This window comes from Aquarana catesbeiana, linkage group LG11 (genome assembly GCF_042186555.1).
Source record: "Aquarana catesbeiana isolate 2022-GZ linkage group LG11, ASM4218655v1, whole genome shotgun sequence".
Classification (NCBI taxonomy): Eukaryota; Metazoa; Chordata; class Amphibia; order Anura; family Ranidae; genus Aquarana; species Aquarana catesbeiana.
The window spans coordinates 112204066-112230630 of NC_133334.1; the positions used below are offsets into that span (position 1 = coordinate 112204066).

The window sequence follows — 26565 nt, forward strand, 5'->3', positions numbered from 1 at the left end:
ACAGCCAGTGTTCGAGTCGAACATGAGTTCGACTCGAACTCGAAGCTCATCCCTAGTAAACACACAGATCCACATCCTGTCAGGGGAGAGGAGACAGATCGTGTGTTCCTAGTATATAGGAACACCGATAGGTCTCCTCCCCTAGTCTGCCCCCCCCCACACCACAGTTAGAACACACCTAGGGAACACAGTTAACCTCTTGATCGCCCCCTAGCGTTAACCCCTTCCCTGACAGTGACATTTATACAGTAGTCAGTACATATATATAGCACTGATCGCTGTATAAATGTCAATGGTTTCCAAAAAGTGTCCGGTCTGTCCGCCGCAATGTTGCAGTCATGATAAAAATCGCAGATCACCGCCATTACTAGTAAAAAAAAAAATAATAATAATAAAAATGCCATAAATCAATAACCTATTTTGTAGGCGCTATAACTTTTGCGCAAACAAGTCAATATACACTTATTGCAAATTTTTTTACCAAAAATATGTAGAAGAATACATATCGGCCTAAACTGAGGGAAAACATTTTTTTTTAAATAAATTTGGGATATTTATTATAGCAAAAAGTAAAAAATATTGTGTTTTTTTTTCTTTTTTTCAAAATTGTCGCTCTTTTTTTTGTTTATAGCGCAAAAAATAAAAACCGTAGAGGTGATCAAATACCACCAAAAGAAAGCTCTATTTGTGTGGGAAGAAATGATCATTTGGGTACAGTATTGCATGACCGTGCAATTGTCATTCAAAGTACGACAGTGCTGAAAGCTGAAAATTAGCCTGGGCAGGAACGGGGTGAAAGTGCCCTGCATTGAAGTGGTTAAGCAATAATATGCCTGAAAGACAGAGACAGAGAGGACTATCGTCTCCAAGAACTTCAAATGAAGAACTTAAGGACCCCCCCTGGATTGAATGCTGTTCTTACCTATTTTTCATTATCTGTAATACATCTTTTAACAAAGCAAGTTCCTTTTTATTATTATACTTTCCAGTCATCTTAAATTATTGTACGATACCCACATATCCGAAGGGTTAAACATAGGAACGTTTTCGTAATAAACCCTTTATAACACACTAGAAGGGTTAAATGTTTTTTTTTTTGAGTCTAGGGGCGCCAGGATAATGTTTAATACTCACCTTATTCCTGGCTCTGGCAGGCTCCTTCAATCCACAAAACCAGTCCAACACTTCCTTCTCTCTAACATATTCTAAGTCAGTCACATGCTTGCCTCCTCCATGTTCAACGCAGAGTTAATAGCTGCGCATTGCACATGATGATGAAGAGAGACTGCTCACAGCCTAGTGCTTTGCATAAAAGAGAAAAGTGCTGTGCCTGCCACACCGAGGAATATAGGGTAGGTAATACACCTATGTCATTGGAACGTTACAATAATATGAACTGGCATACTGTTGGACGACACTGCCCTGGAAGGGGACAAGGTCACCATCCTTGTGCAGCAAAGAAAATAGCAAACGCCATAGGAGGAAGTCACCTTTAGAAGCCCATTCCAGGTGTTCCAGACTAAGATATCCCGAAACAGAGTAACCAAGAGAAACCAAGATGCTTACACCGTAAACTCCTCAAACCCATTGGAGTTGGACAGGTTTTTGAAAAACCTGCCCAAGTTTGTGAGCCACATAAGTCTCTGTCACTAGAGGATCAATCGTGGTTGCCCCCTGCTTTTCCACCATTGTCTCCAAGACCCCTCTAGGTGCAACCATGGACTTTGACAATCTTACAGAGCAAAATGGTTACCCAGCTCTGGTCCATTCTCCGACTGTGGAAACCTGAACTACCTTTTACTGATGTGCCTGAAGACAAAGATGCGTTGCCTCCTGCCCCAGAAGATGGCAGCAGATACTTTGAGCAGGATGAATTTGGATGGTCTGCAAATTTGCCAGGGACAGCAACTTAAAGTTGGAATGGGTGGAGAGGAGTGCCCAATTACTCACCATGCTCAAATTCAGACGCATGCCCCTTTTCCCATAACTCTCTGATTTCCTGGACATGCCCAAGGAACATACGTTTCTGTGCTTCCCTCCTTCAGCTTCTCAGATGAGGCATAGGTAGCTGGGTGGGTCATCTGCAGCTAGGTGAGAGGTCCTCCATTGTCAGGACCAGTGTGCAGGCAGATGGGCCAGAGCCTGATAGCATGCAGCTTCCCCAGAAGATCTAGCTACTGTGATAAACACCTTCCCAAATGCTAACAGAGTGCTGCAGTCCCAGTAGGGTGGCACTAAGTCCTTGGGCCTTAGATCCCTTCAGCTGTTTATCTGTGTTACCAGAGCTACCCTTGACTTCACCGTGAGAGATGCTGTTTATGAGGACAGTCACAAGTAGCTATGCTCTGTGCTGTTTTACTGAAATAGTAATGCTCAGTTTGACTCTCTGTTACTATAGAGAGTCTTATAGAGACTATGCTATACAACCACATTACCCTCATTGAGTCACAGATAGGTTGCTGTGAACTGCAAATGTTTCTGCGGCTTTCACAGTCCATTTTATCTGCATTATTTTGCAATGCTTCTCTTTGCCATTCTGACCCTGTATTGATTCTAACTTTTCACCTGTTTAGTAAACTGCAAATTACAATTACTCCCTCTCTGATCATTTTGGCCTGTTACCCATTCTGTTACACAGAGAAGTCCATATTTTAAAAGATAAGCTCATATGTGGATATGTTTTGGTGTTATATACAGTGGATATAAGGTCTACACACCCCTGGTAAAATGTCAGGTTTCTGTGATTTTAAAAAATGAGACTAAGATAAATAATTTCAGAACTTTTTCCGCCTTTTAATGTGACCTATAAACTGTACACCTCAGTTGAAAACCAAACTGAAATCTTTTAGGTGGATGGAAGTAAAAATAAAAACTAAAATAATATGGTTGCATAAGTGTGCACACCCTTAAACTAATACTTTTGTTGAAGCACCTTTTGATTTTATTACAGCACTCAGTCTTTTTGGGTATGAGTCTATCAGCATGGCACATCTTGACTTGGCAATATTTGCCCAGGCTTCTTTGCAAAATCCAAATCTGTCAGATTGCAAGGTCATCTACTGTGCACAGCCCTCTTCAAATCACCCCACATATTTTCAATGGGATTCATGTCTGGGCTCTGGCTGGGCCATTCCAAAACCTTAATCTTCTTCTGGTGAATCCATTCCTTTGTTGATTTTGGATGTATGCTTTGGATCGTTCTCAGCAAGAAGCCCGAATGTTTAGAGCCAATGTTGACTGGTATTGGGAACTATTCATAATTCCCTCTACCTTGACTAAGGCCCTGTTCCACCTGAAGAAAAATAGCCCCAAAGCATGATTGTCATGACTGGGCTCAGCCCTTCCTTTTCAGAGCTGGCCGCTCACCTGTCGGCTAATTGCCAGCTCCTATCTCTCCACAGTTACTCGGCTGTTGATGATATCCTGCTTGTCAGTCCTGCCTACTTTAGCCGTCCAGCCCAAAGGATCTCTGCCTTTGCCTTGGTCAACATCACAGAGCCTATCGCCTGCGTTCCTGTTTAAAGACTTGCTTTGCTGACATCCCTTCTGGATCCAGATCCTGCTTGCTGTTCCACTACTTTGATCCCTGACTTCTGGCTTGGCTGACTATCCGTTTTGGTTACTGAACTTTGCTTATGATTTGACTATGTTTGTTCTTTTTACTTTTATTATTAAACAAGTGTGATTTAACTGTACTTCTGTCTCAGTCTGATTTCATGGTTTCTGACAATGATGCTGCCACCACAATGCTTCACTGTGGGTATGGTGTTCTTTTGGTGATGTGCAGTGTTGTTTTTGCACTAAACATATCTTTTGGAATTATGGCCAAAAAGTTCAACCTTGGTTTCATCAGACCATAACACATTTTCCCACATGCTTTTGGGAGACTTCAAATGTGTTTTTGCAAAATTTAGCCAGGCTTGGGTGTTTTTCTTGGTAAGAAAAGGCTTCCATCTTGCCACTCTACCCCATAGCCCAGACATATGAAGAATACAGGAGATTGTTGTCACATGTACCACACAGCCAGTACTTGCCAGATATTTCTGCAGCTCCTTTAATGTCGCTGTAGCTTTCTTGGCAGCCTCCGTGACCAGTTTTATTCTCGTCTTTTCATCAATTTTGGAGGGACATCCAGTTCTTTGGTAATGTCACTGTTGTGCCATATTTTCTCCACTTGATGATGATTGTCTTTTTATTGTGTTCCATTGTATATCTAATGCCTTGGAAATTCTTTTGTACCCTTCTCCTGACTGATGCCTTGTAACAATGAGATCATCCTCTGATGCTTTGGAAGCTCTCTGCGGACCATGGCTTTTGCTGTAGGATGCGACTAAGAAGATGTTAGGAAAGACCTACTAGAACAGCTGAACTTTATTTTGGGTTAATCAGAGGCACTTTAAATGATGGCAGGTTTGTACAGACTCCTTTGTAACATGAGTTTGAATGTGATTGCTTAACCACTTCAGCCCCGGAAGAATTTACCCCCTTCCTGACCAGAGCACTTTTTGCGATTCGGCACTCCGTCGCTTTAACTGACAATTGCGCAGTCATGCGACGTAGCTCTCAAACAAAATTGACGTCCTTTTTTTCCCGCAAATAGAGCTTTCTTTTGGTGGTATTTGATCACCTCTGCGGTTTTTATTTTTTGCGCTATAAACAAAAAAATAGAGACAATTTTGAAAAAAATGCATTATTTTTTACTTTTTGCTATAATAAATATCCCCAAAAAATATATAAAAAAAATTTTTATTCCTCAGTTTAGGCCGATATGTATTCTTCTACATATTTTTGGTAAAAAACATCGCAATAAGCGTTTATTGATTGGTTTGCGCAAAAGTTATAGCTTCTACAAAATAGGGGATAGTTTATGGCATTTTTATTGATTTTTTTTTTTTTTACTGGTAATGGTGGCGATCAGAGATTTTTCTCATGACTGCAACATTATGGCGGACTAATCGGACAATTTTGACACATTTTTGGGACCATTGGCATTAAAACAGCGATCAATGGTATAAAATTGCATTGATTACTGTAAAAATGTCACTGGCAGTATAGGGGTTAACCACTAGGTGGCGCTGTAGGGGTTAAGTGTGTCCTAGGGAGTGATTCTAACTGTGGAGGGGAGGGGCTGTGTGTGACACATCAGTGATCACCGCTCCCGATTACAGGGAGCGTGATCAGTGTCATTAGGCAGAAGGGGGGAGATGCTTGTTTACATTAGCATCTCCCTGTTCTTCCTCCCCGTGAGACGATTGCGGGTATGCCTGCAGACATCGAGTCCGCGGGACCCGCGGTCATGGAGCTCCCGGCGGGCACAAGCCACCTCTTAAAGGGCAACGTACAATCTGCCTGTACGTGCCCTTCTGCCGCAGTATATCTGCGTGAGGCAGTCGGGATCGGGAAGCGGTTAATTCAGAACATAGCTACATCCACACTTATGCAACCACATTATTTTAGTTTTACTTTCCCCCTAAAGGATTTTAGTTTGTTTTTCAACTGAGTTGTACAGTTTATAGGTCACATTAAAGGTGGAAAAAGTTCTGAAATGATTTATCCTTATCTCATTTTTTTACATCACAGAAACCTGACGTTTTAACAGGGGTGTGTAGACTTTTTATATCCGCTGTAATTATATTATGTATAGATGTATGCAGTGGAACTGAAGCTACCTTTGACTTTTTATCCCAGAAGGATTCCGGCATCAGTTGAATAGGGAGATGTGTTTTCACAAGTCTAGGGGATGGTTTGTCTTTAAGTATTTCTACACCTGAGAAATCAAAGTAGAAAATGGACATGTTTTATTGAAGTTGCCTACGTAGAAATTTTTAGCCATTCTTTGTGATAATTCAGCATAGATGTTATTTTTTTATTACATTTATTACATATTAAATTTATTACCTGTAGGCATGTCAGGAATTTTAAATTCTAAGTAAGGTACTCGATTATATATGGTGTCTCGTCGACATTTTTCAGTATTTCCTCCACAGTATATCATGTCTACAATTTCACTCACCCAAGTAGTTCCTAGTAAGACCATCAAATAAAAATGAATTAATGACTGCAGGCAAGAAAAATCATCGTTGTTTCATATAACCTTAAAAGCTAAAGCACTAATGTGCTTCATTTTCTAGGCCACTGCTGTAAATGCCACCAAGATTATTTTTGTGCAGTACTTCTGGTTAAAGTGTATTTTAGCCAAAACTATTAATTTTTAGTTGTGTGTAGAAATATGTAATGGTTATAGCAATTATTTTTGCTTGTTTTTGTTGTGGTGATTTGTCCCAGAAACACAACAGGAAGTGAGAGGAAATTTCTCCAAAAATTTATCTTGAACAGTTGGAACTAGTATCCCTTTGGAAGATTCCCCTCACTTCTTTGCTGGTTACAACTATAAAATATTGAATTTCTCATCGCTTTATCTCTGGGTGACAGTGGTCACTGAGACAAATAGAGGTAAATTTTTCTAGTAGAAACTTTCTGTCCTATAGACTCAACAGGAAGTGAGAGGATCTCTTTCTAATGTGAGTGAAATCTCTTATCACACAGACAAGTGTGAAAATTGGAATATTTCCCCTCCTATTCCTGTTAAAGTGGTAACTCCAAATTTTGGATTTACCCTTACCTTCTTTTCCTGTAACACTGGTGATCAGGACATTTAGAGCAAGTGAATTTCCCTAACAGGGACACAGACCGCAATAAAAGGGTTGCCTTTAGTTCTAAACAAATGGCCACTGCCCCCACCTATAACTGGCCTTCACAGCAAGGAACACATGGAAGGGAGATGCATGTCAAACAAAACCAAACAAAATTCTCAGCTCAACTTACCAGCCTGCAACCAACCAAATAATCTTTTCTAAGGCCCCTTTCACACTGAGGCAGTTTTCAGGCGTTTTAGAGCTAAAAATAGCGCCTGTAAAGCGCCTAAAACCGCCTCCCATGCTGCCCGAATGTGAAAACCTGAGTGCTTGCACACTGGGGCAGTGCGCTTGCGGGACGTTAGAAAAAGTCCCGCAAGCAGCATGATTGGGAGCGTTGTATACAGCGATCCCAAAACGCCCCTGCCCATTGCAATGAATGGGCAGCACTTCCGAAGCGCCTAAAAATCATTTCAGAAGCACCGCAACACGAGCGCTTTTAACTCCTTCAGCCACTAGCGGGGGTTAGCAGCACCCTGCTAGTGGCCAAAAAGTGCAGCTGAAACAGTGCTAAAGTGCCGTTAAAACGAGCAGGGCTTTAGCGCTAATGTTCAGGCGGCCCCAGTGTGAAAGGGGTCTAATACCCTGTACACACGATCGGACATTGATCGGACATTCCGACAACAAAATTCATGGATTTTTTCCTACGGATGTTGGCTCAAACTTGTCTTGCATACACACGGTTGCACAAAGTTGTCGGAAAATCTGATTGTTCTGAACGCGGTGACGTAAAACACGTACGTCGGGACTATTAATGGGGCAGTAGCCAATAACTTTCGTCTCTTAATTTATTCTGAGCATGCGTGGCACTTTGTGTGTCAGATTTGTGTACACACGAACAGAATTTAACCGATCGGATTTTGTTGTCGGAAAATTTTATAGCCTGCTCTCAAACTTTGTGTGTCGAAAACGGAAAAAGTCTGATGGAGCCCACACACGATCGGAATTTCCAACAACACAATCCGGTCACACTTTTTCCGTTGGAAAATCCAACCGTGTGTACAGGGCATATCAGCTTGTGTTAAGAACAGGGGTTTAGTTTGCATGTGCTTCTACTATGGAGGCTCTCAAACATTTATAGAATTAGGACTCCAGATAATACTGGGGTGCTGTGAAGTGGCTCTGCAGCTTACACATGTATTTGCAAATGTGTGCAAACTAAACCCCTGTTTTTAATACAAACTGTTATGCCCTGTACACACGACCGGTTTTCCCGGAATTCCGCTCAAGCTGTCTTGCATACACACGGTCACACCAAATTCTGACGGGACTAGAAAAAGGAAGTTCAATAGCCAGTGCGCCACCCTTTGGGCTCCTTCTGCTAATCTTGTGTTTATCTTGTGTTAGTAGAAGTTTGGTGAGAGAAGATTCGCGCTTTTCAGACTTGTGCTTTTCAGATCGTTTTACTGCTGTTCATGAGATCACAAAAAATAATAAAGAAATAAGTTTGTCAGAACTCTGTGTGAATATCAACAGCAAAACAACTTCATTATTCTAGCATTATAGAGCACAAAAGAATGCGCTGCATTAAAAGATCACAGAATTTGAAGCCTGAGGAATGTGCTTTCTCCATTACAAACGCTAGTTTTACCAGACCGAGCGCTTCCGTCTCGTACTTGCTTCAGAGCATGCGTCGTTTTTGGTGCGCCAGAACAGCATACAGATGACCGTTTTTTTCTAATAGTAATTTTTCCGTTGGAAAAATATACAACATGTTCTCTAAGTCCGTCTGAATTTTCGACGGAAAAAGTCAGATGGGGCATACACATGGTTGGAATATACGATGAAAAGCTCCCATCGGACTTTTTCTGTCGGAAATTACAACCGTGTGTACACGGCATTAGAAAGGATACATCAGTTGGTTGCAGCCTGGTTGTTAAGTTGAGCTGGTAATTTTCTTTGGTTTTGTTTGCCTTTAGTTATACTTTAGGGCTCATTTGCACATGTATTGATTCTGAAGACTGAAGCAGTGCTCATTAACACGCCTATAGCATTTATGATGTGTTTCTGAAGCGTTGAAAAAGCTTTAACAATTCTTGATAAATGCTCATAAAAGTGTTGTTTTTCTAGTGGGGAGTGCTTAAAGGGGAAGTGATGTAAAGGAAATTCTCTACTTTAAGGTAGAGCTGCACGATTAATCGTTAAAGAATAGAGATCGTGATTCAACCTTTCTCACTATCATAAAACAGCATTTCCTGATTCTATGTAACAAGTACAGAGAGTTCTCTGCTCACTTCTGACAGCTGAAAAAAAAAAAATCCAGGCAGCCTGCCAAGTTTATCACAACATCGGAGATAAAGAGAAAGAGAAACGTAACAATTTTGTTCTTTAGATCAAAGGGATGAACTAACACTAGGGGGCTATCAAGGGGTTGACTGTGATCCCTAGGTGTGTCCTAACTGTAGGGGGGATGGGCTGCTTGGGACATGAGAGATCACTGTTCCCGATGACTGACTGGGAACAGTAGATCTCTGTCATGTCATCTGTCAAAATGGGGATCTGCCTTGTTTACAAAGGCAGATCCTCATTCTGCCTCTACTAGGCGATCGCGGGTCACCGCTGGACATCGAGTCTGCCCGACCCACGGGCATGCTCCTGCAGTGTGCGCGAGCCCGCTATCGCCCCTGCGTAAGCTGCCATACAGCTACGGCAATTTGCACAGAAGAGCTGACCTGCCACCATATAATGACAGCAGCTGGTCGGCAAGTAGTTAAAGTGAAGTTCCAGCAGTATGTTTATGGGGTTGTTTTTTTTACATGATTTTGAGGAGGAAGGATTAGAACCTCTGTCAGGTTTTTCATTTTTGGCTTCATTGAATAGATGTCCCCTCACTTTCTTGGTGACTGATGGGACAGGACAAGTGAAAATCTTCTTGGTGGGAAGATGAGCATCAGGTAAAACTATTTTAGTAGCAAAATTAAGCCTTTAATGGCTGCCTGTGTCCCTTTTAGGGCAATGTATGATTTTATACAGTGTTTTTTACTTATTTGTGACATTGGAGATGCTTTGAGGGCTGTGGAAACAAGCTAATCTGAGAACACTATCTTAAAAGTGATTTACTTGTGTTAAGGATTAGGGATGAGCCGAACACCCCCCGGTTCGGTTCGCACCAGAACCTGCGAACGGACCAAAAATTTGTGCAAACTTTGGAACCCCATTGAAGTCTATGGGACTCATACGTTCGAAATCAAAAGTGCTAATTTTAAAGGCTAATTTGCATTGTATTGTCCTAAAAAGGGTTTGGAGACCCGGGTCCTGCCCCAGGGGACATGTATCAATACAAAAAAAAGTTTTAAAAACGGCTGTTTATTTTAATGATGCTTAAAGTGAAAAAAAAAGTGAAATATTCCTTTAAATATCATACCTGGGGGGTGTCTATAGTATGCCTGTAAAGTGGCGCGTGTTTCCCGTGCTTAGAACAGTCCCTGCACAAAATGAAATTTTTAAAAGAATAAAAGCCATTTAAAACTGCTTGCGGCTTTAATGTAATGTCGGGTCCCGGCAATATGGATGAAAATCAGTGAGACAAACGGCATGGGTACCCCCCCCCAATCCATTACCAGGCCCTTTGGGTCTTGTATGGATATTAAGGGGAACCCTGCACCCAAATTAAAAAAAGGAAAGGCGTGGGGCCCCCAGGCCCTATATACTCTGAACAGCAGTATACAGGCGATGCAAACAAGACAGGGACTGTAGGTTTGTTGTTAAGTAGAATCTGTTTGTAATTTTGAACTGGTACATTTGTAAAGTGTAGCTCCAGCCAAAAAATCTATTTTAAGATTTTTGGAAAACATAGGGAAGGGTTATCACCCCTGTGACATTTGTTTTGCTGTCTGTGCACCTTTTCAGAAGATTTCACCTCACTTTCTGTCCCAATGACAAATGTTTTTTGACAATTTGGGGTTTTTAGTGAGACAAGGATTGTTGATAAAGCATCAGTGGAGAGGAGACACGTTTTTCCCATATTAACTCTTAGAGGAGAGAAGATCTTCCTAGGGGTAGATTTCATCACACTTCCTGTTGTCTCCTTCCGTTTGCAAGTAGGAGTCGTTTGTAAGTTGGATGTTTGAAAGTAGGGGCCTGCCCTATATACTTTGCAGAAATCGGGGCCTTGGGTGTTGGTGTTGCCACAACACTGTAAGCCCTCACAGTTACTCTTGGTGGGCGCAGGAACGGGCCCTGCTGTGAAATATTAGATCAAGAATTGTAATTACATGCCCCTGTTGAACAGGGTCAGAAAAATTGGGCCTTTGGTGGTGGTGGTGATGGTGCCACAACACTGTAAGTCCTCACAGTTACTCTTGGTGGGCGCAGGAACGGGCCCTGCTGTGAAATATTAGATCAAGAATTGTAATTACATGCACCTGTTGAACAGGGGCAGAAAAATTGGGCCTTAGACACTGGTGCTGGTGCCACAACACTGCAACCCCTCACAGATATTCTAGTTGGAGCGCAGGAACGAGCCTTGCTGCAAAGTATTGCATCAAAAATTGTAATTACACGCCCCTGTTAAACAGGGGCTGAAAAATTGGGCCTTAGGTACTGGTGCTGGTGCCACAACACTGCAACCCCTCACAGATACTCTAGTTGAGCGCAGCAACGAACCCTCCTTGCAAAATATTGCATCAAAAATTGTAATTACACGCCCCTGTTAAACAGGGGCTGAAAAATTGGGCCTTAGCCACTGGTGACGGCGCCCAGAACCAAACATATTCTTACAAGCTATCAGCATGATCATTGAGGAGGAAGAGGATAGTCATTCAGCATAACAGGATAGTCACTCAGCATCAGCATAGGCAGTCTTGAAGTGATCTGACTTTAAAAAAAAAAAATATTCGGTTATATCAGCATCAGGTGCTTGGTAGCTGGTTATTCCAAGACTGATTCATTTTTATGAAGGACAGTCAATCAACCGAGTCAGTGGACAGGCGCACCCTGTGATCGGTTACAAAGCCTCCAGCAGCACTGAATGTGCGTTCCGAATGAACACTGGATGCAGAGAAGGCAGTAGCTCAATTGCATACTGTGCAAGCTCTGGCCAGTGATCCATCCTCAAGACCCAGTAACCCAGAGGATTTTCGGTGGGAAAGGTGTCCAAGTCAGATCTTGCCCCTAGGTATTCCTGCACAATGTAAAACAGACGCTGGCGATGGTTGCTGGAACAGATCATACCTTGGGGCTGCGGACTAAAAAAATTGTCTGAACGCATTGGTCAGACGGCCACCTTCTCCACCGCTCCTTCTTTGACTGACCGAAGCCTCAGCAACACGTTGTCCAGGAACAGGAGTTTGTAACCTCCCAGTCTCTGGGAACGCGTTGCACAGACCTTTCTGCAAGGCCTCCCGAAGATGTTTCATCCTCTGCTCCCTCTGCGATGGCAAGATAAGGTCCTCAACCTTACCCTTGTAATGTGGATCAAGGAGGGTTGCCAGCCAGTAACGATCCCTCTCCTTGATACCACGAATACGAGGATCCTTCCGCAGGCTTTGCAGGATCAGGGAGGCCATGCAGCATAGGTTTGCTGAGGCATTCGGTCCAGAGTCCTCTGGGTCACTAAGGACGACATGATCGGCAGCCACCTCCTCCCAGCCACGTACAAGTCCATGGGTTTCTTGGAACTGTAAATGATCCCTTGAAGGATGATGCTGAGTGCCAGGCTCCACCTCCATGCTGACACAATCCTCCTCCTCCTCCTCGTCCTCTTCCTGTGTGATCGGCGGGCACGCAGGAACACTGTCTGGATAAAGGGGGCCTTGAGAGGTAAGGAAGTCCTCCTCTTCCTGCCTCTGTTCTGCCTCAAGTGCCCTGTCAATTATTCCAGCGTGTGCTCCAACAGTTGGACAAGGGGGACAGTGTCACTGATGCATGCACTGTCACTGCTCACTATCCTCGTGGCCTCCTCAAATGGTGACAGGACAGTGCATGCATCCCTGATCATGGCCCACTGGCGTGGGGAAAAAAAACAAGCTCCCCTGACCCTGTCCTGGTGCCTTAGTTGCACAGGTACTCATTGATGGCCCTCTGCTGCGTGTGCAGCCGCTGCAGCATTGCCAACGTTGAGTTCCACCTGGTGTGCATGTCACAGATTAGGCGGTTCTTGGGCAGGTTAAATTCATTTTGGAGGTCAGCCAGCCAAGCACTGGCATTATATGACCGGCAGAAATGCACACAGACTTTCCTGGCCTGCCTCAGGACATCCTGTAAGCCCGGGTACCTGCCCAAGAACCGCTGCACCACCAAGTTAAGGACGTGAGCCAAACAGGGCACGTGGGTCAGTTGTCGCTGTCGGAGGGCAGAGAGGAGGTTGGTGCCATTGTCGCAAACCACTATTACTGGCTGAAGCTGGCATGGCGTCAACCACCTCTGAGCCTGCCCCTGCAGAGCTGATAGAATCTCTGCCCCAGTGTGGCTCCTGTCCCCCAAGCACACCAGCTCAAGCACCGCATGGCATCTTTTGGCCTGCGTACTTGCGTAGCCCCTTGAACGCCTACGGAGAATAGCTGGTTCCGATGACAAAGCACAGGAAGAGGCCATGGAGGAAGAAAAAGAGATGGGGGTGGAGGAGAGAGGTGTGTCAGAATCACCAGTAGTAGCATTTTGGAGGCGTGGTGGCGGAGCAACCTCCAACACTACTGCACCTTTTCCTGCATCCTTCCCAGCTGCCAGAAGAGTCACCCAATGTGCCGTGAAAGATAGGTAATGTCCCTGTCCATGCCTGCTGGACCATGAGTCAACAGTAATATGCACCTTACCACTGACTGCCCTGTCCAGCGAGGCCAAGACATTGCCTTCCACATGCTGGTAGAGAGCCGGAATCGCCTTCCATGAGAAAAAGTGGCATTTGGGAACCTGCCACTGAGGAACCACACATTCCACAAACTCACGGAAGGGGGCAGAGTCTACCAACTGAAAAGGCAGCAGTTGAAGTGCTAGTAATTTAGCCAAGCTAGCATTCAACCGCTGGGCATGTGGATGGCTGGGAGCGAACTTCTTTCGGCGGTGCAGCAGCTGGGGCAGGGAAATTTGCCTGGTACAATCTGACCGTGGTGTACCCATAGCAGATTGCCTGCAAGTACTTGGCTGTGACACACCTAATTCTACACCTTCATTCCTCTCAGTGCAGGTCTCAGAGAGGACTGAAGGTATAGTGGGGTTGGAGATCCCAGCTGATGAGGAGCAAGGAGAGGTCCTCTTTGTTCTTTGGTGTGGGTCTTTTAGGTAAGCTTGCCAACTAACTGCATGGCAGGTCAACATATGTCTGGTCAAGCATGTGGTGCCCAAGCGGGTGATGTTTTGGCCACGCAAGATACGCTTGAGACATATATTGCAAATAGCAGCGGTGGGATCTGATGCACTCGTCTCAAAAAAGGCCCACACCAAAGAACTTTTGGAATAACGCGCAGAGACAGCAGCGCCCTGCACATGCGGAGCTCTGCGGTGTGATGCAGTCAGTGTGCTGCCCTTAGGCTGGCCCCTGGAGGGCATCCTGCCTTGTTGGTGATGTGCCTCCTCCTCCTCTCTCCTATCAGGCACCCATGTGGAGTCAGTGACCCCATCATCCCCTCCCTCCTCATCACTGGAGCAAAGCTGGCAGTATGCTGCAGCTGGGGGAACATGACTGCCAGATTGCTGTCCTTCTTGGGCACTCCCTTTGTCTGGGCTCACGTTACTGCCTTCCTCTAGCAGAGTACCATCATTGGAGCCTTCAAAACGCGGGGCATCCTCCTGGAGCATGTACCCAACACTGTGGTCAAACAGTTTGGGGGACTCCTCAGGAGGACATGGTGGGGCTAGGGAAGGAGTGACTGATGCCATTGAGCCGAGGGAAGAGGCCGCGTTGGCAGCTGCTTTGCCAGACAATGTACCCTGAGCCTGGGTGAAGGGGGATGAGGAGGATGAGGACGGCTTGGTCATCCACTCTACCAAGTCTTCCGCATGTTGCGGGTCAACACGGCCAGCTGCCGAAAAAAAGGACAAGCGTGTCCCACGGCCACATGCTGATGAGGATGCACCGTGTCCACGACCAGCACTGTTGCCTCACAGAGCCTGCTTGCCCTCTTTTATTGGCTTGTGACTGTCTGCCTCTCCTTGTTGGCCTTCCAGACATACTAATGGCCTGCACTGCAGTGAGATGTAGCTGCACAAAACTGGTATGTATATATATATATATATATATATATATATATATATATATATATATACCGATTATACAGCAGCAAGCAGAATGCCTGCCTGTGGTATTAATAGGATCAGAAGAAGCACACCAGCACTTGTCTTCAGGTAGCTATAGGTGCAACTGTGCAGGGTACACAGTACGCTAACTGTAAATCCTTCAAGCTGCCTGCCTGTGGTATTAATAGGATCAGAAGAAGAACACCAGCACTTGTCTTCAGGTAGCTATACTGTAGGTGCAACTGTGCAGGGTACACAGTACACTAACTGTAAATACTTCAAGAGCCTGCCTGTGCTATTAATAGGATCAGAAGAAGAACACAAGCACTTGTCTTCAGGTAGATATACTGTAGGTGCAACTGTGCAGGGTAAACAGGACACTAACTGTAAATACTTCAAGAGCCTGCCTGTGCTATTAATAGGATCCGAAGAAGCACACAAGCACTTGTCTTTGGGTAGCTATAGGTGCAACTGTGCAGGGTACACAGTACACTAACTGTAAATACTTCAAGAGCCTGCCTGTGCTATTAATAGGATCAGAAGAAGCACACAAGCACTTGTCTTCAGGTAGCTATATTGTAGGTGCAACTGTGCAGGGTATATAGGCGATATTTTGCTCAGTTCGTATCCTGTAATTTGCTGGTGCATGAAGAGGGGAGCAATCTCCTAAATGGTGTAAAAACCTAACTTGCAAGTCTTTTAATAATAATAATAAAGTCAAATGTTTTAAAAGAGAAGTAAAGGAATTATTTTTTGCAGCTCAATACTTACCTAGGTGGATGCAGCATTGGTATGATGCTACATCTGTCCCCCAGGGCCACTGCACTGAGAACTTTTAAGAGCTCTGTGAACAGAGAGCTGTAGACAGTCAGTCACAGCTCTCTGCTCTGCTCCCTCCTCGCTCATTGGAGCGCTGAGCTGTGGAAGGTGCGGCCAGCTCAGTCTCTCAGAGGCTCCCTAAGAAGCTGAGCCAGGTGTCAGGGTGTCAGTCCAGGCACCTGGTGGAATTCAGCCTGCTCTCTGCTGAAAACAGGTCACAGGAGTGCAAAACGAATTGCACTCCTGTGATCCATAGCAGAGGTACAGCCAAACGAGCTTGAAATGAAAATTTTAAATGCACCAAAGTCTTTTAATATAGGTGTTTAGAACAGTGGATATTTAAAAGGAAGCTACTTTGAGTAGCATCAAAGAGTACAGCTTGTTGCTTCTGAGCTTCCAGTTCAGGACCACTTTTAAAGTAGTACAAGGAACCCTAAATTATACCAGAATGCCGAGCAAAATGCCAGACTGAAGCCCATAAGTTTGAACATGCTCAATTAACATGTAATGACTGATAAATATCCATTGTAGAACGAAAAGAAACATTACCAGCTTTAGGATAGGTTGCAATTATCACATCATCAGATCTAGCTTGGAATTCTTCCACTTGCTCCCAGTTTTCTGCACTTCCTGCTCCTATAGGGATCCCATGAACAAGGACCATTGTCTTAAGGGTAGGAAGGTCCATTCTGCAAATTGTAGGTAATAAATAGAACATTTTGAGAAATTATTACCTTTTTTTGTTTAATGTTGTCAATATCCAGTTGTGCCAAAGAAAATAATAGTTATTGATAAGGTTGGAAATAATGGATTAGAGTTCTGATTAAGTTGTTTGTCATATCTCTGCATTATGTGTACGTGTCAGTATATGTTGCAAGACGTAGCTTGAGGTTTTCGCCTAAATGAGTGTCCAGCACGTGATGTATGTTGAAATAAACTGCTTGTTACATTATATGTTGAAATATACTGCTTGTTACCTTATATGGAAATTTTGCTGAAACCTATGTTTGTGTAACCAGCCCTATAAATGCTTCAATAAAGAGGGCAGCAAACAGTACGGGACCTTTTATGCTTGGAACTGATATACGGATACTTTTGACTCTGTGTCTTACTTCTTTGAGAGCTTTAAATTTGGCAAAGCAATATAAACTAGAGAGCAATTGAGTTGAGAATTGCACCTAACATTCTGGCGCCCGAACACAGGGACTCACCGATGATACTACAAGAGGTGGACGAACGAGGTTGACGGAACAAAAAGAACAGGCATTCCAGGAACCACAGATTGAAAACCTGGCCAGGTAAGAAAAAGCTTTATTTTTCTTATATTCTGTGCTCCCCTGATTTGTGCCTATCCGTTCTGTCAGTTACGGTTCTCCTGGTTTAAAACACCAGCCTCTGTAGTGGTGAGTCTAGAATTAGTGCACATTTTGGTTTATATTGCTGGAATTATTTGTTGTTTGTTGTCTGTCTGTCTTGTTGAGAAAGTGAATGAGCCTTGTCAAGGATGGTATGAGTTAGAAGGGGATTGCCGAACTAAGCAACGGAATGCGCCCTTTCGGGGGGGTCTGATGCTTATGCTTAACCTCACATCTAATTCATAAACCATAGGCGGGTTGAGAGTATAAGCCCTGTCTGCTCCATAAAGCAGGGATAAGAGTGCATGAGAGGGATCCCAGATACGGGGGGGAATAAGGTCTCCATAAAGTCCGGAGATCTAGTCGGATACCTGGTCACTTAAAGGAATGCTTGTATATGTTGTAGCCGTCAGTCTGGTCATAATATTTGTCAGTTGGCTAGCATATAAAGTAATTCGATTTCATAAATCTCATCCCGGAGAGGTTTTTAGTATTCTGTCACCCTAGGAGGAAGGCAACGAGGAACTAGTGTAGCTTTTTCAGTGTTTTATATTGTACACTAAGTGTCCCACACGCTACCTAGGCACGGACTGTCAGAATGGGCCAGCAGAACACGAAACCCCATCAGGGAATTGTGGCGCATTATACGGTGCCACAGATAATTAAGAACATCTATGGAAAAGACGAAGCACAGGACTTAAAGGATGTCTTTCGTAAATTTAAGGTGAAAGGAGCAGCGGGCTTAGACCCGGACGTATGGAGTGAAATAAGAAGGGACAGACAAGGAGAGGTGTTAGAGAAGCAATGGATGCGTCAGGTTCAATGCTTAATTAAGGTCTCAAATAGAGCGAAAGAAGAGGGGTGGAAATATAATCCAGATTGTGATGGTTGGGATATGAAAGATAGAAGAACAAAAAATGTTGAGGCTCTGATTGACCCCAGCTCAGCCATCCCACCCCCATATACTGACATAGAACGTAAACCACACAAGATATATCCTGTACTTGAGGGGAGAGGATGGGTTTGTCAGTTTGTGGAGCACAGAACCCAGAATGGGCAATAGAATGTGTGCATTGTGGGGCACAAAAACCTCATTCAGAAACTGTAGCCCCCGTACGCACTGATACACGCATTGTACAGGTAAATAATCCAGAATTTGGACAAGCAGCCCATCCAGACGCCCCACCTACTATTACTCGTAGGATGCAATTAAGGACTTGGGCACCATGGTCAGCAGACACCCTTATGGCATTAATACAGAGCGCCCCAGACCCGGTAGCAAAGCCAGCTGCTTTCTGTAGATTTGTGACACAGTTAATGAATACACATGAAGCAACCCGGCAGGATGGGGAGGATTTATGCAGGCATAAGATGACTCTGACTTTGTTTAATTAATTTGTTGCGATTTTTGGCAGAAAAAGGTTGCAAGGTTAATAAGAAAAAGTTGCAGGTGTGTCAGGAATAAGTTATCTTTTTGGGACATTGTGTATCACAGGGTACAAGACACCTCACTGAGGAGAGGGTTCAAGTGATAAAGGGAATGTTACCCCCACGAAATTTCAAACAATTGCGTATGTTTTTAGGTATTGTGTCATATTGTAGACAATGGATACCACACGCTAGCGCTTTGATGCAGCCATTATACGATTGTTTGAAAATTGTACCGTATATGCTTACAGAAGTAGCTTATGAGTCGTTTGTCACTTTGAAAAGGTTATTGATTTCTGCACCGGCTATCGGTATACCAGATTACACCAAGACATTTCATCTGTACATTGCTGAGATCACTGGACACGCCACAGGTGTTTTGACACAGGCACATGTAAAACAAAGACCCGTTGCTTACTTTTCAGCAGCATTAGATCCAGTGTCCAGAGGTTCACCGTCCTGTGTACGGGCGGTAGCAGCAGTATCAATAAACATAGATAAGTCATCAGAGATTGTTCTAGACAATCCAGTTGTAGTGCACACCACACATGACATACATGCAATCTTGTCTCAGGTACAGCCCAAACACATTTCCATGGCTAGGCAATAAGGGTTACAGTGTACTTTACTTTTACCTCCAAATGTCACTTTTCAGCGCTGTACAACCTTAAATTTGGCCACCTTTTTGCCTCTTCAGTCACCAGATTTGGCAAGGGGGAATAATAGTGCTAATAAGGAAGGAGATGAGGAAACTGACACCCTTCTGTTTAAAGAGATAGATGAGCACGATTGTTTTCAGCTCATGGAACAGGAGACAATGGGATTCCCACATGTTACAGATACACCAATCTTAAACGCTGAGCACACGTTGTACATAGATGACAGCAGGTTTGCTGATGACAAGGGTAAATATCACACAGGGTATGCTGTAGTGACTGATACACAGGTGATTGAAGCACAGCCCTTACCAGCCCACATGTCAGCACAGGAAGCAGAATTAAAAGCTTTAGAACAAGCCCTAGAATACTTAAAAGGACGAGAAGGGAATATTTACACTGACTCTGCCTACGCTTATGGTGTAGCGCACGATTATGGCCACATATGGAGGGCTAGAGGTTATCTGACGGCAGCAGGTACACCTGTAAAACATGGAGAAGGGATTAAGAGAGTCCTGAACAATCTTCAAAAGGTTAAACGAGTGGCCATCATGAAGATAGCGGCACACACGAGCGCAAAAACAATTGAGGCAAAAGGAAATGCATTTGCAGATTTGACTGCAAAACAGGCAGCTCTAGGGGAAGAAGCCCTGAGACCTTAGCAGCGGTAGAGGTGAGTATCCCAGAACCAACATGGCAGCAGCTGAGTAAATTACAGGAGCAAGCAGGGGAGAGCGAGAAAGATAAGTGGGTCAGGATGGGAGCAGCACCAGACCTTGACAATGTATGGAGGGAAGGAGGCAAAGTATGCCTACCTGCCTCTCTGTACCCAGCAATGGCAGCGGCAGTTCACCTACCCACACACGTCAGTTCCAATTCCATGTATAGGATTGTGAACCAAGGATGGCTCGCCCCTGGATTCAGTAGTACTGCGAGAAACTACTGTGCAGTCTGCCAAATCTGTCTCCTGAATAACCCAGGACAGAGAGTAAAAACCCCACGAAAACACCAGGTCCGGGCCCAATACCCCTTCCAGAGACTGCAAATTGACTACATACAAATGCCTAACAGCGGCCCCTTTGAATTTGTCCTTGTGTGTATCGATTTATTTTCAGGTTGGCCCGAAAGCTATCCAGTAAAATCAGCTACAGCAAAAGCCACAGCCAAGAAACTGATCACTGAGTTAATACCTAGGTTTGGTCTTCCTGAAACCATAGAATCAGATAGGGGGACACACTTTACAGGAGAAATCATGCAGAATGTGATGACCATGTTAGGGGTTCAACAAAGTTTCCACACCCCTTACCACCCACAGAGTTCAGGGTCAGTGGAGAGAGTAAATGGGACAATAAAGCTAAAAATACAGAAAGCCATGCAAGAGTTAAACAAGCCATGGCCTGAATGCCTGCCTTTGGCTTTGTTCTCCATAAGATACACTCCAACAGGGAAAACAGGATTGTCCCCATATGAAATACTTTTTGGGAATGCACCTAGATTAGGTTTATACTTTCCACAGAGTATGCAATTGCAATGTGATAGTTTGACTGCATATGTGATACAGTTACAACAACGTCTAACTAAGATCCACAAAAGTGTGTATTCTTCTCTTCCAGATCCTAACTCAATAGCAGGTACACATACACTGCTACCAGGAGATTATGTATATGTTAAGAAACACACCAGAAAGACATTGGAACCTAGATTTGAAGGTCCTTATCAAGTGCTTTTGACCACAGCCACCTCAGTGAAATTGGAAGGAAAAGCAGCCTGGATCCACGCATCACACTGCAAAAAGAGTCCTGAACCGAGAGAAACAGAATGACGATCCTTCTAACTATAATAATAGTGCTTGAATGTTTTCAAATGTTTGTTTATACATGGACTCCCGGTATCAATGTAACAGTTCATGAAAATAGTACTGATCTTAGATGGGTAAATCAGGATAAAAGTATAACGCAATATCCTTACTACGAATGGTATACGGTAGGAAATTTCACGGTGTCAGGACAGGAGGGTCCTTTTTACATGATGCAGAATATGGATTCACCAGTAGTGTGGATAAAAGCCAAATCACAAGCACAAGTAAACATAACTTTCCATTGGAGTGACAATTTAACATGGCCCTTTAATAACACACCGCATAAATGTCATAAGTTAGGTCCATCTGAAACATGGAGAGAAGTAAAAGACAAATTACTACAGTTACTTAGAACTCCGAATTCAAAAGAATACGAGACAGCACAGAAGGGAAAAGGTCCTAGACCAGCAAGGGGAAGTGGGCAATTCAATCTAATAGGTCCTCTTAGTACCAATCAATCTGCAACTTATATTTGTACAGCATGGTATTTTGTACCAGTAAGGAAATGGGAAAACACAACAGGAGGATATATACAATGGCAACATTATGGTTTCAATATAAAGATAGAGGACGCTCTACCCACCATCTTCGAATCCTCTGTATTAACTCCTATTCCTAGATCTTGCATAAATGTTTCGGTATCACAACAGAAAACAAAAATCAAATTTAATGTAACTTTTCCCCAGCTACCAGAATGTAGGAATCGCCGAGAATGGTATGATACAGTTCTCGGGGCTGCAGGAACCGGAATGGGAATAATGAATGGGATACAGATGGAAATGATACAAAATAAGTGGAAACGTGCAGGAAGTCACATAGCTGATAGTTTAATAATCACAAGCAAATAGTTACCTACAACATTCGAAACACAAATTAGCCAGGTACAATTAACTAAATATCTCAATATTATGGTTAATCACACAGCACTAGCCAGTCTGGAGTTGTGGAAAGCAAATCAGAAGTTCATAAACATTACTCAATGTGCTTTTTCTACACTATCTTATCACATTCAAATTAATAGAGCTTGAGATGAGCTACGATTAGGGAATTATCGCACTTGGATGAACTATTTCAAGGGTTTAAATTTAGAAAGTACATGGTTTGAAGTACCAGGAAAAGAAGTTGAATGTGAGGAAAGATGGTGTGCTGGAAGATTTGATGTATACAAAGTGGAGGAGGTTCAGGTAATGTGTAAGTTAATAGTGATGCCACTCCTGATAGGAAAGGATCTACCTGAATTTTGGTACCCTGAGATTTATGGACACTATGTAGATACACAAAACATGACTCATGATCTAAGTCTATGTGCTAAAACTAATAAGGGAATAGTCTGTGGAAGAAGTTCTCCAGTCTATGAACCTTGCTTATTGAAACATCAATCTAACATATGTAGGTTTCAGAGATTACCAGTAAGTGTAAGGAACAGATTTATGGAGATAGGACCACAACATATTTGTTTAGTCACAAATGATCAGGAAACTATGGAAAGTTTAAATAAAACGGCCCCTTTTTCAGGATGCGTAAAGAATGTTAAAATGCTTAAATGGCAAAATGACACTTTCCTTTTTGAACCAGATGCACATAGAATATTTAATCTAGAATGGACGGTAGATAATCTTACTGATACTACACCTTTTATAATATCATTAGAGCCCTTACGACAAATCTTAAATGAGTCCGAAATACTTAGAAAACACATAGAGACACAAGAACATACCCTTCAAAATAATCTAATATCTGCGGTTATAGATAAAGGGAAATTAATACATTTATCCTCACAAATAAGAGATGAAACAACACATCACTGGTATGATGTATTTGCTGGATGGTCACCCACTGCTACGGCAATTCTTAACTGGATGCTCAATCCGATACTTATTCTAATTTTAGCTTTTGTACTGCTTACTGTGATAAACTGTTGCTTATATAGGAAGATTAAGGCACGAACAGACAGAATGGAAAGAGAAAGGTATTAGGAACTCTAATGACAAAAAGGGTAACTTGACATCACCCCTTTTCTATTCTCTTTGCTTATAAGATGCAGGTATGGATTTGAGGGATGAGGGTAAATAGAGAACACTTATCCTCCTCTGACAACCCGCGGTCAGGGATAGTACTCTTTGAAGTATCGGCTGTTCACTTGTTTGCAAGGACCCAGAATCGTGGAGGGGATGATGTCAAAGGGGGAAATTGATAAGGTTGGAAATAATGGATTAGAGTTCTGATTAAGTTGTTTGTCATTTCTCTGCATTATGTGTACCTGTCAGTATATGTTGCAAGACGTAGCTTGAGGTTTTCGCCTAAATGAGTGTCCAGCGCGTGATGTATGTTGAAATAAACTGCTTGTTACATTATATGTTGAAATATACTGCTTGTTACCTTATATGGAAATTTTGCTGAAACCTATGTTTGTGTAACCAGCCCTATAAATGCTTCAATAAAGAGGGCAGCAAACAGTACGGGACCTTTTATGCTCGGAACTGATATACGGATACTTTTGACTCTGTGTCTTACTTCTTTTCAGAGCTTTAAATTTGGCAAAGCAATATAAACTAGAGAGCAATTGAGTTGAGAATTGCACCTAACATTCTGTAAGCAGAAATGTATACATCAGAATCAACTTAAGTAGTTATGATCTGTGTAGTTACACAGAACAGCATCCAGAAAGAGGGGCATCTCCTTTCAGAAAGCAGAGAGTCCTTCTCACCTTTCATACAGACCTCCCACACTTCTGTAGCTAATCTACATAGGGATCCTAGTTGCTGACTGCCCTGCTGCTTGACCTTCTGTGGTTGCAGCGATTCACCAATCTGACGGACGTACACTGATCACTTCTATCTTCAAATTGCTCTGCTGCCCTCTGTTGTTTAATTTACCTTTTAGACATACAGATACAATGTGTATTGAAAAGAATCACCCCCCTTTTAAAATAATCACATTCTGTTGCTTTGCAGCCTAAAATAAAGACAGACATAGTTTTCGTTTTACCCAGCAGTATTTACTCATGCAACTTATAATATCCAAGTGAAAGATATAACATGTCAGAAAAAAATAAAATAAATTCAATAATAGAATCCTTGAGATGGAAAAAAAGCACCCTTTTATTCAACTACCTTTTGATTTAATTCTAGCCTTTAGTCTGTCAGGATATGTCTCTACTAACTTTGCACATCTAGACTTTGCAATATTTGCCGACTCTTTGCAGAACTACTCAAGGTTAGTTAAATTTGATGGTGACCGTTTGTGGACTGCAGTCTTCAAGTCATTCCACAGATTTTCAATGGGGTTTAAGTCTTGGCAATGACTAGGCCATGCAAGGACATTCCCCTTTCTCTCCTTGAATCACTGTGTGGTAATTTTTGCTGTGTGCTCTGGTTATGAGGTTATGAGTATGCGCTAGTCATAGCGGAAAATGCATAAACTTTTACTGTACCTGCACTGTCTGTGATGTCTTTTGCATGAAGGATCAATAAAGGTGAAGTGTTGCAGTGAATTCTGGATTTCTTTTGCGTGTAAACCTTCTTCTCATTGACAACTTTCTGGCAGAGGGCAGAAGATTTTTCTCAACAATTTGACCGTATCTTGCCCAATCCATTTTTCCTTCTATCCTGACAAGTGCTCCAGTCCCTGCTGCAGAGAAATTCCACCATAACAGGATAGTACCACCTCCATGCTTTATTGTAGGAATTGTGTTCTTTGGATGGTGAGTTGTATTTGATTTCTGACAGACATATTGTTTTGTGTTGAGGCCAAATAATTCAGTTTTAGTCTCATCTGACCATAACACCTTTTTTCATGTGCATGTGGCCTCAGAATCTTCAAGATGCGTCTTCATAAAGCTCAGTCGTGACTGCATGTGGCCTTTCTTAAAGCGGAACTTCCATAATTTTTTTCATCTTTCCATCTAATAAATCTTCTGCCCTTGTTGTTTTAACTTTTTGGATAGTAAAACTTTTTTTCTGCCAGTAAATATCTTTTACAGCCCACTTCCTGTTTCTTATCTGGTAAAAAGCCTAGGCTTATGGCATCATGCACAGCTCTCTCTCTCTCTCTCTCTCTCACTCTCGTGAGAGTATGCCAGGAAGGGAGGGGGGGGGTGAGTCATGCGAGGGCCAATGAGAGCTGCAGAGCTGGAGGTTGTGCTCTGTGTGTCTGTGTGTAGCACCCTCTACTAATAGGTAAGTTCTAGTAAGAGTTATTTTACTAGGATTTTCAGCACAGGCAAATTTAGGCAGGCCTATGTTGCAAGCTAGGCCTGTCTGTTTTGATCTGGGGGCTGGGAGTGGTCAGAGTAGCAGTGGGTGTGACCACCTGTGCTCTAGTTCTGGGGCGCCTCCCCTGCTTCCAGGGAGAAGATTCTGGAAGAGGGGCTGAGCCTGGAACTGGAGTGGCAGGCAGCTCATGTGGGAGCCCTGACCAATCCCCAATCAGTATTGGCAGGAGGCGGGCATACTATATAAGTTGAGGTGATATACCACTGAAGAGAGAAGTCGGCTGAGTGAAGTGAGGAATGGAATGTTTGGCAGCAGCAGGAGGCCATCCCCATCTGGGGGGGTGCGCCTATCGCAGGAGAAGGCCCGGGGAGAACTGTGAGGGAACATTGCCTCTACACGGTCATTGGCAATGTCTCTATCACCACACAGTCGGTGGCAGGGAACCCCTGGAGCAGAGGGGCAGGTAAAGCTGTCGGAACGCATGGTCCGGTCAAGTTCCTCATCAAGGACTCAGGGCTAAGGAAGGTCGGTGAGTGTTACCACGGTGGAGGGCTGGAGGTGCCAGGAAGTCTGTGAGGGAGCTCTGCTTTTACACAGTCATTAGCAGAGTCTTCATCGAACACACGGTGGATGATGGGGAGTCCTGGATCAGAGAAGAGACTGTGGGGATCTGTGTCAAGTCAATGTGGCCTGAGGGCACATGATTTGCAAGTTGGGCTGGCTGGGAACAGTAGTCCACCACCTAAATTAATGCTTTTAAACTACTAGGCCTCTGGGGAGAGGTTCTGCAGGCCTCAGGCCTAGTAGCAGTGAGCAGCCAGAGCTTGTACAGGGATTTATTCAGAGTGGGCCTAGGGTGCCCACGTGTCCCGGATTGCCCAGGACAATCCCGCAATTAGCAAGTCTGTCCCGGGTCCCGGGCACTTTCATTCCGGGACAATACAGTGTCCCGGAATGATACTGACAGAGTGAGCAAACCCCACTGTAGCGCTGGTGCTCACTCCGCCTCTGCCTCCACCTGATACTTTATTGGCCACTGGTTGCTACAGCTGCCTGGCCTGTAGCAACCAGTGACGTAATGGATGCGACTCCCTGCTGAGCACTCAAAGCGGAGGAGGAGTTAACTTCCTCCTCCGCGCCTAGTGTTCTCCACCACGCTGGATGCCCTCCCACCTCTTCTATCTTCTGGCAAGTGACACTGCATCTGGGCCAGGTGTCAGTGGGGGCCCCACTCACGGCATCCCAAAGAAGAGTCTATGCTACTTCACTTCCTGTCTCCACAGGGATCTCTACTGGGCACCTGACCCTTCACAGCATGGAGCAGCTGACACCAGCGATGTTCCCCGATCAGTGTGATCGCACAGTGAG

The 26565-nt window shown here is 43.7% G+C and overlaps 1 protein-coding gene across 1 annotated transcript in view; it reads right to left on the minus strand.

Annotated features, from left to right (window-relative positions):
• LOC141112262 (sulfotransferase 1 family member D1-like) overlaps positions 1–26565 on the minus strand; it is a 182450-nt gene that overhangs the window by 31600 nt on the left and 124285 nt on the right. Inside the window, exons 2-4 of the mRNA XM_073604896.1 lie at positions 16236–16375; positions 5899–6024; positions 5670–5767 (exon numbers count right to left, since the gene is read on the minus strand). Of these exons, the coding sequence (XP_073460997.1) occupies positions 5670–5767; positions 5899–6024; positions 16236–16375 (364 nt within the window). The remainder of the gene's footprint in view (positions 1–5669; positions 5768–5898; positions 6025–16235; positions 16376–26565) is intronic.